This window comes from Lithobates pipiens, unplaced genomic scaffold (assembly GCF_037356315.1).
Source record: "Lithobates pipiens isolate NorthernLeopardFrog02 unplaced genomic scaffold, aLitPip1_a1.2 Scaffold_27, whole genome shotgun sequence".
NCBI lineage: Eukaryota > Metazoa > Chordata > Amphibia > Anura > Ranidae > Lithobates > Lithobates pipiens.
In genome coordinates this window covers 9,478,189-9,491,121 of record NW_027507788.1, presented here as the reverse complement: position 1 = coordinate 9,491,121, position 12,933 = coordinate 9,478,189, and the positions used below count along the sequence as shown (strand labels likewise).

Below are 12,933 nucleotides of genomic sequence, written 5' to 3'. Positions count from 1 at the left end.
AACATATCATACGTGCCTCCTTGCACAGAGTGGCCCCGATCCTCTTCTTCTGGGGTCCCCCAGCGGCGCTCCTCCTCTTCTCAAGTGCCCCCTCGGAGACCCGCTTTCCCTGGGGACACTCGCCTGGGCGCACTCCCGAGTCCTGCTGCTGCATCCATTGACACAGACAGCAGGTTCCGCCGCAATATCGCAGCCCCGCTATAGGTCGCTGATCTCCACTATTACTAGTATAAAATGAGGCTATATCCCATAGTTTGAAGATAACTTTTGCGCAAACCAATCAATATACAATTATTGTGTTTTTTTTTTTTTTTTTTTTTTTTACCAAAATCGTGTAGCAGAATACATATCGGCCTAAATTGATGATGAAATTAGAATGAAATTTGATGGGGGTTCTATTAAGAGAACCTGCCACCAATGTGTAAATGCACAGATTCCCTTTCCTGCCTGCACACTGATGCCTCCTTGTCCTGTCTGTATTGTGGGCGTCTCCTGTCTTTTATCCTTCCTCCTTCTCCTCGGCGCCGCCTTGTGTCTGTGAGAAGAAAGCGCGCTCTGTATTTATACTGGAACCCGAGTCTCCCCTCCTGTATAATTCATGGCACGGCGCTGCGGGCAGCAGTCATCGATACCACATTTTCCAGGCTGGATGTGTTTCCTCCACATTGTCTGATGGATTCTAATCCTCATCTATTCATGAAGACACTTTTCCTTGTCACTTTGTTTGGATGAATGTTGTATGTGCTGGAATTCTATTATCACTCTGGGTGGGGGAGGGGTTGTGCAGCTGTTCACAGCCTGTGAATTAAAAATTGCATGAACTCGGCCAAGGCTGCATTAAGTTCATGTGTGCCTGAGTTCTGTAAGCAATTTACCACACCAATGGCGGCACCTGTGACTTCTTCAGGTGGGACTGGTATTCCTTAAAGTGGTTGTGCACTGGCTGTGCAGCACCCCCCCTCCCCTTCCCTTTCCCCCTTCCCTTTCCCCCTTTCCCCCTTCCCCTTTCCCCATTTCCCCCTTTCCCTTTTCCCCTTTCCCCCTTCCCCTTTCCCTTTTTACCCTCTTCCCCTCTTTCCCCTCTTTTCCCTCCTTTCCCCTACCTTCCCCTCTTTCCTTCCCTCTTATACTTAGCTGATCGCCATCTTGATCCAGCAATGTGCACAAGAGCAGCAGCTCTCCTGGATCTCTCCCTTCTCCTTGGCTGGGACGCAACCATTGGCTCCCGTTGCTGTCAATCACAGCATGGGGGGGATGGAGCCAAGCCACACTGTGTGTGTCTTTATGGGGCTACTCAGGATTGAGCACACATTAATGTTCCTCAGCTTGCTCTGGGGGGCACTCAGTGGAGGGGGAAGCCAGGAGCACTGGCGGGGGACCCGAGAAGAGGAGGATTGTGGCTGCTCTGTGCAAAACCATTAAGCCCCTTTCACACTGGGGCGTCGGCGGTAAAGTGCTGCTATTTTTAGCAGCGCTTTACTGTCGTTTTTGCAGGGGTTTTCGGACACTAGCGAGGTGGTTTTAACCCCCGCTAGTGGCCGAAAAAGGGTTAAAACAACCCGCAAAGTGATGCTGCATTTTACAACTGATCTCCCATAATGACAACATGAAAGAAGTTTGTTTGAAATCCTCTTGCAAATTTATTAAAAATAATGAAAAAAAAAATCCCATGTACATAAGTATCACGGGCTCCTCCCATCTACATAAGTATCACGGGCTCCTCCCATGTACATAAGTATCACGGGCTCCTCCCATGTACATAAGTATCACGGGCTCCTCCCACGTACATAAGTATCACGGGCTCCTCCCACGTACATAAGTATCACGGGCTCCTCCCACGTACATAAGTATCACGGGCTCCTCCCACGTACATAAGTATCACGGGCTCCTCCCACGTACATAAGTATCACGGGCTCCTCCCACGTACATAAGTATCACGGGCTCCTCCCACGTACATAAGTATCACGGGCTCCTCCCACGTACATAAGTATCACGGGCTCCTCCCACGTACATAAGTATCACGGGCTCCTCCCACGTACATAAGTATCACGGGCTCCTCCCACGTACATAAGTATCACGGGCTCCTCCCACGTACATAAGTATCACGGGCTCCTCCCACGTACATAAGTATCACGGGCTCCTCCCACGTACATAAGTATCACGGGCTCCTCCCACGTACATAAGTATCACGGGCTCCTCCCACGTACATAAGTATCACAGGCTCCTCCCACGTACATAAGTATCACAGGCTCCTCCCATGTACATAAGTATCACGGGCTCCTCCCACGTACATAAGTATCACGGGCTCCTCCCACGTACATAAGTATCACAGGCTCCTCCCACGTACATAAGTATCACGGGCTCCTCCCACGTACATAAGTATCACGGGCTCCTCCCACGTACATAAGTATCACGGGCTCCTCCCACATACATAAGTATCACAGCCTTTGTTTGTTTCTACAACTTGATTGGAGGTCACCTGTGGTGAATTCAGTTGATTGGACATGATGTGGAAAGGCACACCCCTGTCTATAGAAGGTCACACAGGTAACAGTGCATGTCAGAGCACAATCCAAGCCATGAAGTCCAAGGAATTGTCTGTAGACCTCCGAGACAGGATTGTATGGAGGCACAGAAACATTTCTGCAGCATTGAAGGTCCCAATGATCACAGTGGCCTCCATCATCCATGAATGGAAGAAGTTTGGAACCACCAGGACTCTTCCTAGAGTGGGCCACCTTGCCAAACTGAGCGATCGAGGGAGAAGGACCTTAGTCGGGGAGGTGACCAAGAACCCGATGGTCACTCTGACAGAGTTCCAGTGTTTATATGTGGAGAGAGGAGAACCTTCCAGAAGAACAATCATCTCTGCAGCTCTCCACCAATCTGGCCTGTATGGTAGAGTGGCCAGATCTGTGCCTCCATACAATCCTGCCTCGGAGGTCTACAGACAATCCCTTGGACTTCATGGCTTGGATTGTGCTCTGACATGCACTGTTACCTGTGGGACCTTCTATAGACAGGGGTGTGCCTTTCCAGATCATGTCCAATCAGCTGAATTCATCACAGGTGACCTCCAATCATGTTGTAGAAACATCTGAAGGATGATCAGTGGAAAACGGGATGGGCCTGAGCTCAATTCTGAGTGTCATGGCATAGGCTGTGATACAATTTTAAAGCGTGACGTGTTTGGTATCTATTTACTCAATGTAACGTCATCTTTTATTTTTTACATATATTTGGGTTTTGTATTGTGTGTGTTTTTTTTTTTTTTTTGTTTTTTTGCATTCAAATTCAAAAAAGTGTATTTAAAAATAAATGCATTTGAAATACAGTGTGACTTAAAAAAATTGCAACACCCACCAATTTATTCTCCAGGGCCTCTGCTTTTAAAAATAAATAATGTTTGGGGGGTTTTAGGTCATTTTCTAGCCAATAAGACTGAATGTTACATGTGGACAATAAGTGTCAGAAAAGGCCGGGACTGGAGGTGGTGTGACCCCGTGAACCCTGCACTGGCGTCTTTGCCACTTTAAGAAGCGGTGAGTCCCGGCATGTACGATCTCTGATTGGGGCTTCCGGCGAAGGTTGGGTGGAGTTATGGATGATTGGTCAGTGAGAGGTCTTCCTGTGTATCTCTGGATTGTACATCTCCGGCCTATCACGTCCTTCTCTCCTCTCTGTATTTGCAGCATGGCGGTATTCTCCAATCAGGGCAATCCCTTCCCTCCCCCGGTGAGCGGCAGAACTCACTATCGCCCATCTCAGCCCCAAATGCTTTCTGAGGAGCAGAAACAAACGGTGAGTGCAACTTACTGACCCTGCAGGATGACGTCATACCTGTGTGACTTTGCCTCCACTGAGGTGATGTCATCAGTGTGCTGCAGGCAGGAGGAAGCGATTCCTCAGTCTCCCCTCCCCCAGTGATCAGACTGTACATTGTAACTTTGCAGGATGGGGAGGAGTCATTTCCTCAGTTTCCTCCCCCAGTGATCAGACTGTACATTGTAGCTTCTAGAAGGAGGAGGAGTCTCATTTCTTTGGGCTCCCCTCCCCCAGCGATCAGGTTATATATCATAACTTTGTAGAAGAAGGAGGAAGCATTTCCTCAGTCTCCCCTCCCCCAGTGGTCAGACTGTACATTGTAACTTTGTAGAAGGAGGAGGAGTCAAAGGAGGAGGAGTCATTTTCTCAGTCTCCTCCCCCAGTGATCAGACTGTACATTGTAACTTTGTAGGATGGGGAGGAGGCATATCCTCAGTCTCCCCTCCCCCGTGATCAGGCTGTACATTGTAACTTTACAGCAGGCAGGAGGAGGCATTTCCTCAGTCTCCCCTCCCTCAGCGATCAGACTGTACATTGTAACTTTGTAGAAGGAGGAGGGGGCATTTCCTCAGTCTCCCCTCCCTCAGCGATCAGACTGTACATTGTAACTTTGTAGAAGGAGGAGGGGGCATTTCCTCAGTCTCCCCTCCCTCAGCGATCAGACTGTACATTGTAACTTTTGTAGTAGGATGAGGATGAGATGCTGCAGCAGGGGCTGATCTGTGTCAGACATTTTTGAACACAGCCAGTAATTGCCCAGACACCGGGATTTACATGACTGTATCAGCTCAGTCCAGACAAGGATTGTGACCCTGGCTGATGCCAGAACAAGTATGGCTCCGTCCTTCAGGAGAGAATTAGCAGATGGGCAATGTGTATCCAATCAGATGGAAAGGAACCCCCTTTGCAGGCTCTGTGTTTTCTCCTTGGGGTGGGGGGGGGGTTGGAATAATTTCTCTTGTAAATATGTATTTTCCTCTGGTCTGGAATTTATTCGGAACGTTTCCTTCCAGGTTCTCAGTCCAGTCCGTCTTCCTCATCACCTCTCCGCATCGCTGAGTCCTCCCGACCTCCACTTCATGGCGGGATCACAGAGGTTTGTCCTCCCAGACTCGGACTCTTCCGGGCCCTTCGATGAGTCCTGGCCGTCCTCCGACGGGAGCAATAAGACCCCAGAAGAGGACAGGATGGGGGCCGGAATACACGGAGGATCTGCTGAGCCAACCAATGAGGATTCAGTCATAGCCAGGTAATGAGGTCCGAGATCCGGGCTTTGTACCCTACTGACATTCCCAAGGAGGACTGTGATAGGCTCAGATAGGCTTATACATACAAGAAATGAAAAAAAAAAAAAAAAAAAATCTATATATATATATATATATATATATATATATATATATATATATATATATATACATACTGTATATACTCGAGTATAAGCCGAGATTTTCAGCCTCTTTTTTGAGGCTGAAAGTGCCCCCCTCGGCTTATACTCGAGTCATCGCCGTCTGCCTGCCCGATCAGCGCGTCAAGCAGACAGATGGCGGACATTCTACTATTCAAAAGCCGCGCCTCCGTCTGTGATAGGCGGAGCACTCAATTTCCCAGCAGTCAGTGTTCCGCCTATCACGGACATCCGCTCATTCTCATACTACGGACGAGGATGAGAGGATGTCCGTGATAGGCGGAACACAGACTGCTGGGAAATTGAGTGTTCCGCCTATCACAGACGGAGGCGCGGCTTTTGAACAGAGGAATGGCCGCCGAGGCGCCGACGAAGAGCGGCGATCCTGGCATGGCAGAAGGACGGAGGCTCGGGACGGGACGGAGGCTCGGGACGACGGAGGCACGGGACGGAGGCTTGGGACACAGGTAGGCTGGACACACAAGGCTGCACGGACACACACACAGGGATGGATGGATGGACACACACACAGGGATGGATGGATGGACACACACACAGGGATGGATGGATGGACACACACACACACAGGGATGGATGGACACACACACACAGGGATGGATGGATGGATGGACACACACACACAGGGATGGATGGATGGATGGACACACACACAGGGATGGATGGATGGACACACACACAGGGATGGATGGATGGATGGATGGACACACACACACAGGGATGGATGGATGGACACACACACAGGGATGGATGGATGGACACACACACAGGGATGGATGGATGGACACACACACAGGGATGGATGGATGGACACACACACAGGGATGGATGGATGGACACACACACAGGGATGGACAGACACACACACAGGGATGGACAGACACACACACAGGGATGGACAGACACACACACAGGGATGGACGGACACACACACAGGGATGGATGGACACACAGGGATGGACGGACACACAGGGATGGACAGGCATGTCTCACCCTCGGCTTATACACGAGTCAATAAGTTTCCCAGTTTTTTTGGGGTAAATTGGGGGCCTCGGCTTATATTCGGGTCGGCCTATACTCGAGTATATACGGTGTGTATATATATATATAATGTATGTTTGGGGTTTCTAATTTTCTAGCAAAAAATACTGTTTACTTGTAAACAAAAAGTGTCAGGAAAGGTCGGGTCCTTAAGCCAAATACAAACTCACAGAAATATAAATGTAAATCAGATCTTTTGATTTTTAGATTTGGCTTTTAATGATGGTAAATCCATTGATGCTGCACTTCTCTGGCGCCCCCTTGTGCTCCTTTGTGTGGTTGCGCCTGTTTCCTCCGTGGTCACACCATCTCACAGATTTTATGATTTTCCATTCTTACAGGTACATGGCGAGGTTTCGAACTGGACGCCCCGCCAGCCGCCTGGAGCGTTCTCCCCCTCAGTCCGCTATGAAGGAATTCTGGTGGCTGCAGACCTCACCTGACAGTCCGGATGCTCAGAGGTTCCGGCCAGGCTCAGGTGACCCCTAAATACTGGGACTTTACAGCAACCCCCCCCCCCGGCACAGGTTCATAATGTATCTTCTAGAATGAGGACCGGGAGAAGCTGGACCATGCTTTTAGGCCTCATTTACACTTGCCATAAGAGTGGGGGGGGGGGGGGCAGAAAGACTCCACAGTTGAGCCGTGTTTTTACCACTTCTCAACTGCTCCTGCAGTGGCCCTGGGTGTACACATGCCACGGTGGTAATACTTTGCTTTGCAGCGGCGGCGGCAGGAATTATACCCCTTGTGGTGCTCAGCAAGGGGTAACACCCATTGAGCACATCTCATTCAAGTGAATGGTGCCCCCGCTGCAACAGCAAACAATGTGCGTGGTCACAGCACTGTCGTCTGTGGGGGGAGGGGGGGAGTAAAAGCAGGCACTGAAGAGATACCGGGTCTCCTCACTACCTATGTAATGCTCTCTGAGGAGTGATCTAAACACGGATTGCTCTTCAGAGACCATAGCACATCTTACTGTTCAACTAAAAGTCTTATATGTGCCTGGGGGCCCTGATTGTGGGTGCGCTTTTTATACACAGAAGGGGGGCCCCTGGTCCTTGGGGTACTCTGTATACACAGATGGGATTTTCCCCCAGTCCGTAGTGTGCTCTGTACGCACATATAGGGCCCCCTTCTTCCCTATCCTAGGAGGGCCCTGTATACAAAGATAGGGGCCCCCCGATCCTAGGTACAATCTGTATACTTAGATGAGAGTCCCTTGATTCTGGGTGCGCCCTCTATACACAGATGGGGGGCCCCCCACTCCTTGGTGTGCTCCGTATACAGTGATAAGGGCCCCCTGATTCTAGATGCGCTCTGTTTTATTTAGATGGTTGTCACCTGATCCTGGGTGCACCCTATATACACAGATAAGGGCTCCCTAATAATGGGTGCACTCTCCATACACAGATGGGAGCCCCCTTATCCTGGGTGTGCCCTGTATACACAGATGGGAGCCCCCTGATCCTGAGTGCACTCTGTGTACATAGATATGAGCCCCCCCATCTTGGATGTGCCCTGTATACACGGATGGGAGCCCCCAGATCCTGGGTGTGCCCTGTATACACAGATGGGGGGGGGCCCTGATCCTGCGTGCGCCCTGTATACATAGATGGGAGCCCTCTGGTCCTGGGTGTGCCCTGTATACATAGATGGGAGCCCTCTGGTCCTGGGTGTGCCCTGTGTACACAGATGGGAGCCCCCTGGTCCTGGGTGTGCCCTGTGTACACAGATGGGATCCCCCTGGTCCTGGGTGTGCCCTGTGTACACAGATGGGAGCTCCCTGATCCTGGGTGTGCCCTTTATACACAGATGGGATCCCCCTGGTCCTGGGTGTGCCCTGTGTACACAGATGGGAGCCCCCTGATCCTGGGTGTGCCCTGTATACACAGATGGGATCCCCCTGGTCCTGGGTGTGCCCTGTGTACACAGATGGGATCCCCCTGGTCCTGGGTGTGCCCTGTGTACACAGATGGGAGCTCCCTGATCCTGGGTGTGCCCTTTATACACAGATGGGATCCCCCTGGTCCTGTGGTCCTGGGTGTGCCCTGTGTACACAGATGGGAGCCCCCTGATCCTGGGTGTGCCCTTTATAAACAGATGGGATCCCCCTGGTCCTGGGTGTGCCCTGTGTACACAGATGGGAGCCCCCTGATCCTGGGTGTGCCCTGTATACACAGATGGGATCCCCCTGGTCCTGGGTGTGCCCTTTATACACAGATGGGATCCCCCTGGTCCTGGGTGTGCCCTGTGTACACAGATGGGATCCCCCTGGTCCTGGGTGTGCCCTGTGTACACAGATGGGATCCCCCTGATCCTGGGTGTGCCCTGTATACACAGATGGGATCCCCCTGGTCCTGGGTGTGCCCTGTGTACACAGATGGGATCCCCCTGGTCCTGGGTGTGCCCTGTGTACACAGATGGGAGCTCCCTGATCCTGGGTGTGCCCTTTATACACAGATGGGATCCCCCTGGTCCTGGGTGTGCCCTGTGTACACAGATGGGAGCCCCCTGATCCTGGGTGTGCCCTGTATACACAGATGGGATCCCCCTGGTCCTGGGTGTGCCCTGTGTACACAGATGGGATCCCCCTGGTCCTGGGTGTGCCCTGTGTACACAGATGGGAGCTCCCTGATCCTGGGTGTGCCCTTTATACACAGATGGGATCCCCCTGGTCCTGGGTGTGCCCTGTGTACACAGATGGGAGCCCCCTGATCCTGGGTGTGCCCTGTATACACAGATGGGATCCCCCTGGTCCTGGGTGTGCCCTGTGTACACAGATGGGATCCCCCTGATCCTGGGTGTGCCCTGTATACACAGATGGGATCCCCCTGGTCCTGTGGTCCTGGGTGTGCCCTGTGTACACAGATGGGATCCCCCTGGTCCTGGGTGTGCCCTGTGTACACAGATGGGAGCCCCCTGATCCTGGGTGTGCCCTGTATACACATATGGGAGCCCCCTGATCCTGGGTGTGCCCTTTATACACAGATGGGATCCCCCTGGTCCTGGGTGTGCCCTGTGTACACAGATGGGAGCCCCCTGATCCTGGGTGTGCCCTGTATACACAGATTGGATCCCCCTGGTTCTGGGTGTGCCCTGTGTACACAGATGGGATCCCCCTGATCCTGGGTGTGCCCTGTATACACAGATGGGATCCCCCTGGTCCTGTGGTCCTGGGTGTGCCCTGTGTACACAGATGGGATCCCCCTGGTCCTGGATGTGCCCTGTGTACACAGATGGGAGCCCCCTGATCCTGGGTGTGCCCTGTATACACAGATGGGATCCCCCTAGTCCTGTGGTCCTGGGTGTGCCCTGTGTACACAGATGGGATCCCCCTGGTCCTGGGTGTGCCCTGTGTACACAGATGGGAGCTCCCTGATCCTGGGTGTGCCCTTTATACACAGATGGGATCCCCCTGGTCCTGGGTGTGCCCTGTATACACAGATGGGATCCCCCTGGTCCTGTGGTCCTGGGTGTGCCCTGTGTACACAGATGGGAGCCCCCTGATCCTGGGTGTGCCCTTTATAAACAGATGGGATCCCCCTGGTCCTGGGTGTGCCCTGTGTACACAGATGGGAGCCCCCTGATCCTGGGTGTGCCCTGTATACACAGATGGGAGCCCCCTGATCCTGGGTGTGCCCTGTATACACAGATGGGAGCCCCCTGATCCTGGGTGTGCCCTGTATACACAGATGGGAGCCCCCTGATCCTGGGTGTGCCCTTTATACACAGATGGGATCCCCCTGGTCCTGGGTGTGCCCTGTGTACACAGATGGGAGCCCCCTGATCCTGGGTGTGCCCTGTATACACAGATGGGATCCCCCTGGTCCTGGGTGTGCCCTGTGTACACAGATGGGATCCCCCTGATCCTGGGTGTGCCCTGTATACACAGATGGGATCCCCCTGGTCCTGTGGTCCTGGGTGTGCCCTGTGTACACAGATGGGAGCCCCCTGATTCTGGGTGTGCCCTGTATACACAGATGGGAGCCCCCTGATCCTGGGTGTGCCCTTTATACACAGATGGGAGCCCCCTGATCCTTGGTACGCTCTGCATACTTAGATGGGAGCCCCCTAGGTGCGCCCTGTATTAATATGGTTTATTTGTTCCTGCCAGCGTTAAAGCAGTACATTTAAATTCAATCACAGAAATTTTCATTTGGTTCTTTTTCTTGCAGGAATTTCGGCTGCTCTCGGGTTTTCGCCTCAAAGTTTGGATATGACTCCTCCTCTGGCGGTAATTCTTTGTTCTGCTTTAAATGTTACATTCTAATTCTGTAGTGAGAGATAACTGCAAGCAAATCGCAATCCTCCTGGTGTGAATACATGGCCGTGTGTTTATTTTGCTCCTCCAGGTTGATATTTCATAGTTTTTAATTTAGCTGTGAAATGCTGAGCCATAGACCTCTACTGGCCGGGTCTGTGAATGGAGATTTTTCTATTGGCTTTTGTCCAATATTCCAACTTATACCTCACAAGCCTTGATGTCATTCTAAAGGAAAGGATTAATAAAAATAAATAACAAACATGTTATACTTACCTGCTCTGTGTAAGGTTTTGCACAGAGCAGCCCTGATCCTCTTCTTATGGTGTCTCCCGCCAGCAGCCCTGGCTCTTCCTCCCCCCCCCCCCCCCTGCCAAGTGCGCCCATAAGCGAGCTTCATGCTATGGGGGCACCTGAGCAGGCTGTGTGTGTCCATTCACACACAGAGTGTGGATAGGCCCCACCCCCTGTCCTCTCCTCATTGGCACACTGGCTGTAATTGGCAGGAGCCAATGGCCCCCCGCTGCTGTGTGAGCCAATAAGGAGAGAGAGGGATGCTGCCCTCATGCACATCGCTGGATGGAGATGGGGCTCAGATAGTTATGGGGGGGGGGGAGCTGCACCCAGAAGGGTTTTTACCCTAATGCAGGGGTCTCCAAACTTTCTAAACAAAGAGCCAGTTTACTGTCTTTCAGACTTTAGGGGGGCCGGACTGTGATGATTGTGAGTAAACATTGTCCTGGCATTGATGGAAGTAAACAGTGCATCTTTGGCATTAAGGGGAGGAATAGTGCACTGTAATTGGGAAGAATAGTGCCCCATCATTGGTGTCAGTGGGAGGCATAGTGCCCCATCATTGGTGTCATTGGGAGGCATAGTGCCCCATCATTGGTATCAGTGGGAGGAATAGTGCCCCATCATTGGTTTCAGTGGGAGGAATAGTGCCCCATCATTGGTGTCAGTGGGGGGAATAGTTGCCTCATCATTGGTGTCAGTGGAGGGAATAGTTGCCCCATCATTGGTATCAGTGGGAGGAACTATACCCCATTGTTGATGTCAGTGGGAGGAATAGTGTCTTGCATCAGTAGGAGGAAAAGTACCCAAAGGGCCACAGTTTGGAGACCACTGTCCTAAGGCATAGAATGCATTAAGGTAGCAAACCTTTCATCTTTAGAAACACTTTAAAACTGTGTCCTCCCCTTCTAATACCCAAGCTAACTTACCTGTGTAAGAAAGATTTGTATACTTACCTATGTTCAGCCCGCTCCAATCTGGTCATGTGGTCTGGCTTCCCTGTGTCAGTCAGTGATGGCTGCAGGGGAGAGGAGGGAGCTCTGACATTGGATGGGCCATAGGGGCCTATGGATGATGTCAACGCTCCAGGCTTTACCAGCCCGCTGTCAAGCGCGGTCTCCTCTCCACTGCAGCTGCCGCTGGCTGACACATGTAATCAAGGGACCAGACTAGAGCGCTATCTCCTCTCCTCTGCAGCTGCCGCTGGCTGACAAGTGTGATCAAGGGACCAGACTAGAGTGGGCTGAATATAGCTAAGTGTATACATCCTTGTGACACAGGTTAGTCTGTATAGGGATTAGGAGGGTGGAAGGAATGTTGGTTAGGTTTATGCTGGAATTCTACTTTTAATTCTCTCAGCAGATCAGCTTCTTGATCTTACATTTTATTTTATTTTTTTCCTTCTTCTTCCTTCCTCTTGAAGGAGGGGTCCCTGAATGACTCCAAAGTATGTCCCGAGGATGTGGATATTTTTGGTCTGCAGGAGCGAGCAAGAAAGCTTATCGTCCACAGGTGAGCGCAACCAATAGGGTTCAATTAAACATTTCACGACCCCCCGATGGATAGAAAAGCGTATTTTTATATTTCTTGAATATTTTTCACATTCAGTAGCCCAAGGTTTGACAAATTTGCTTTGAATCTAGGAGCCAGCTAAAAAAGTTAGGAGCCAGATATTTTTTTTTAACTCGCACCTTTTTGGGGGGGGGGGGGGGGGGTGGGGGGGTTGGCAGGTACCTAGTTTTCACAGGTACCCACTCCCCACTTAAGGCTCAGTTCACCCCCCCCAGCATAGCATACTAGCTTATTATGAATTACTTACCTGAGATCGAAGCCCCCGAAGCAACCCTCGTTCACGTCCTCCGTCGCCGCCATGATACCTGGAGTGACTTCCGGGTATCGCTGCACCGGCGCTGTGACTGGCCAGAGCAGCGATGATGTCACTCCGGTGCTTGCGCGGGAGTCGTCAATGACGGCATGATCGCCTTCATTAATGGCACGCCGTTGTCTACAGCTCGCATGCGCCGTAGACATCGGTGCCCGTTTCTAGGAAAATGTTTCCTTAACCGTGTAGGTTAGGCTGGGTTCA

The 12,933-nt window shown here is 51.6% G+C and overlaps 1 protein-coding gene across 2 annotated transcripts in view; it reads left to right on the top strand.

Moving 5' to 3' along the window:
* Window positions 1-12,933, top strand: part of PROSER3 (proline and serine rich 3) — a 35,145-nt gene that overhangs the window by 3,398 nt on the left and 18,814 nt on the right. Inside the window, exons 3-7 of one of the 2 annotated variants that reach the window (XM_077456387.1) lie at window positions 3,693-3,801; window positions 4,839-5,074; window positions 6,631-6,767; window positions 10,468-10,526; window positions 12,271-12,359. In XM_077456387.1, coding sequence (XP_077312513.1) covers window positions 3,693-3,801; window positions 4,839-5,074; window positions 6,631-6,767; window positions 10,468-10,526; window positions 12,271-12,359 — 630 coding nt within the window. The remainder of the gene's footprint in view (window positions 1-3,692; window positions 3,802-4,838; window positions 5,075-6,630; window positions 6,768-10,467; window positions 10,527-12,270; window positions 12,360-12,933) is intronic. The other variant, XM_077456388.1, reaches the window with a different exon arrangement.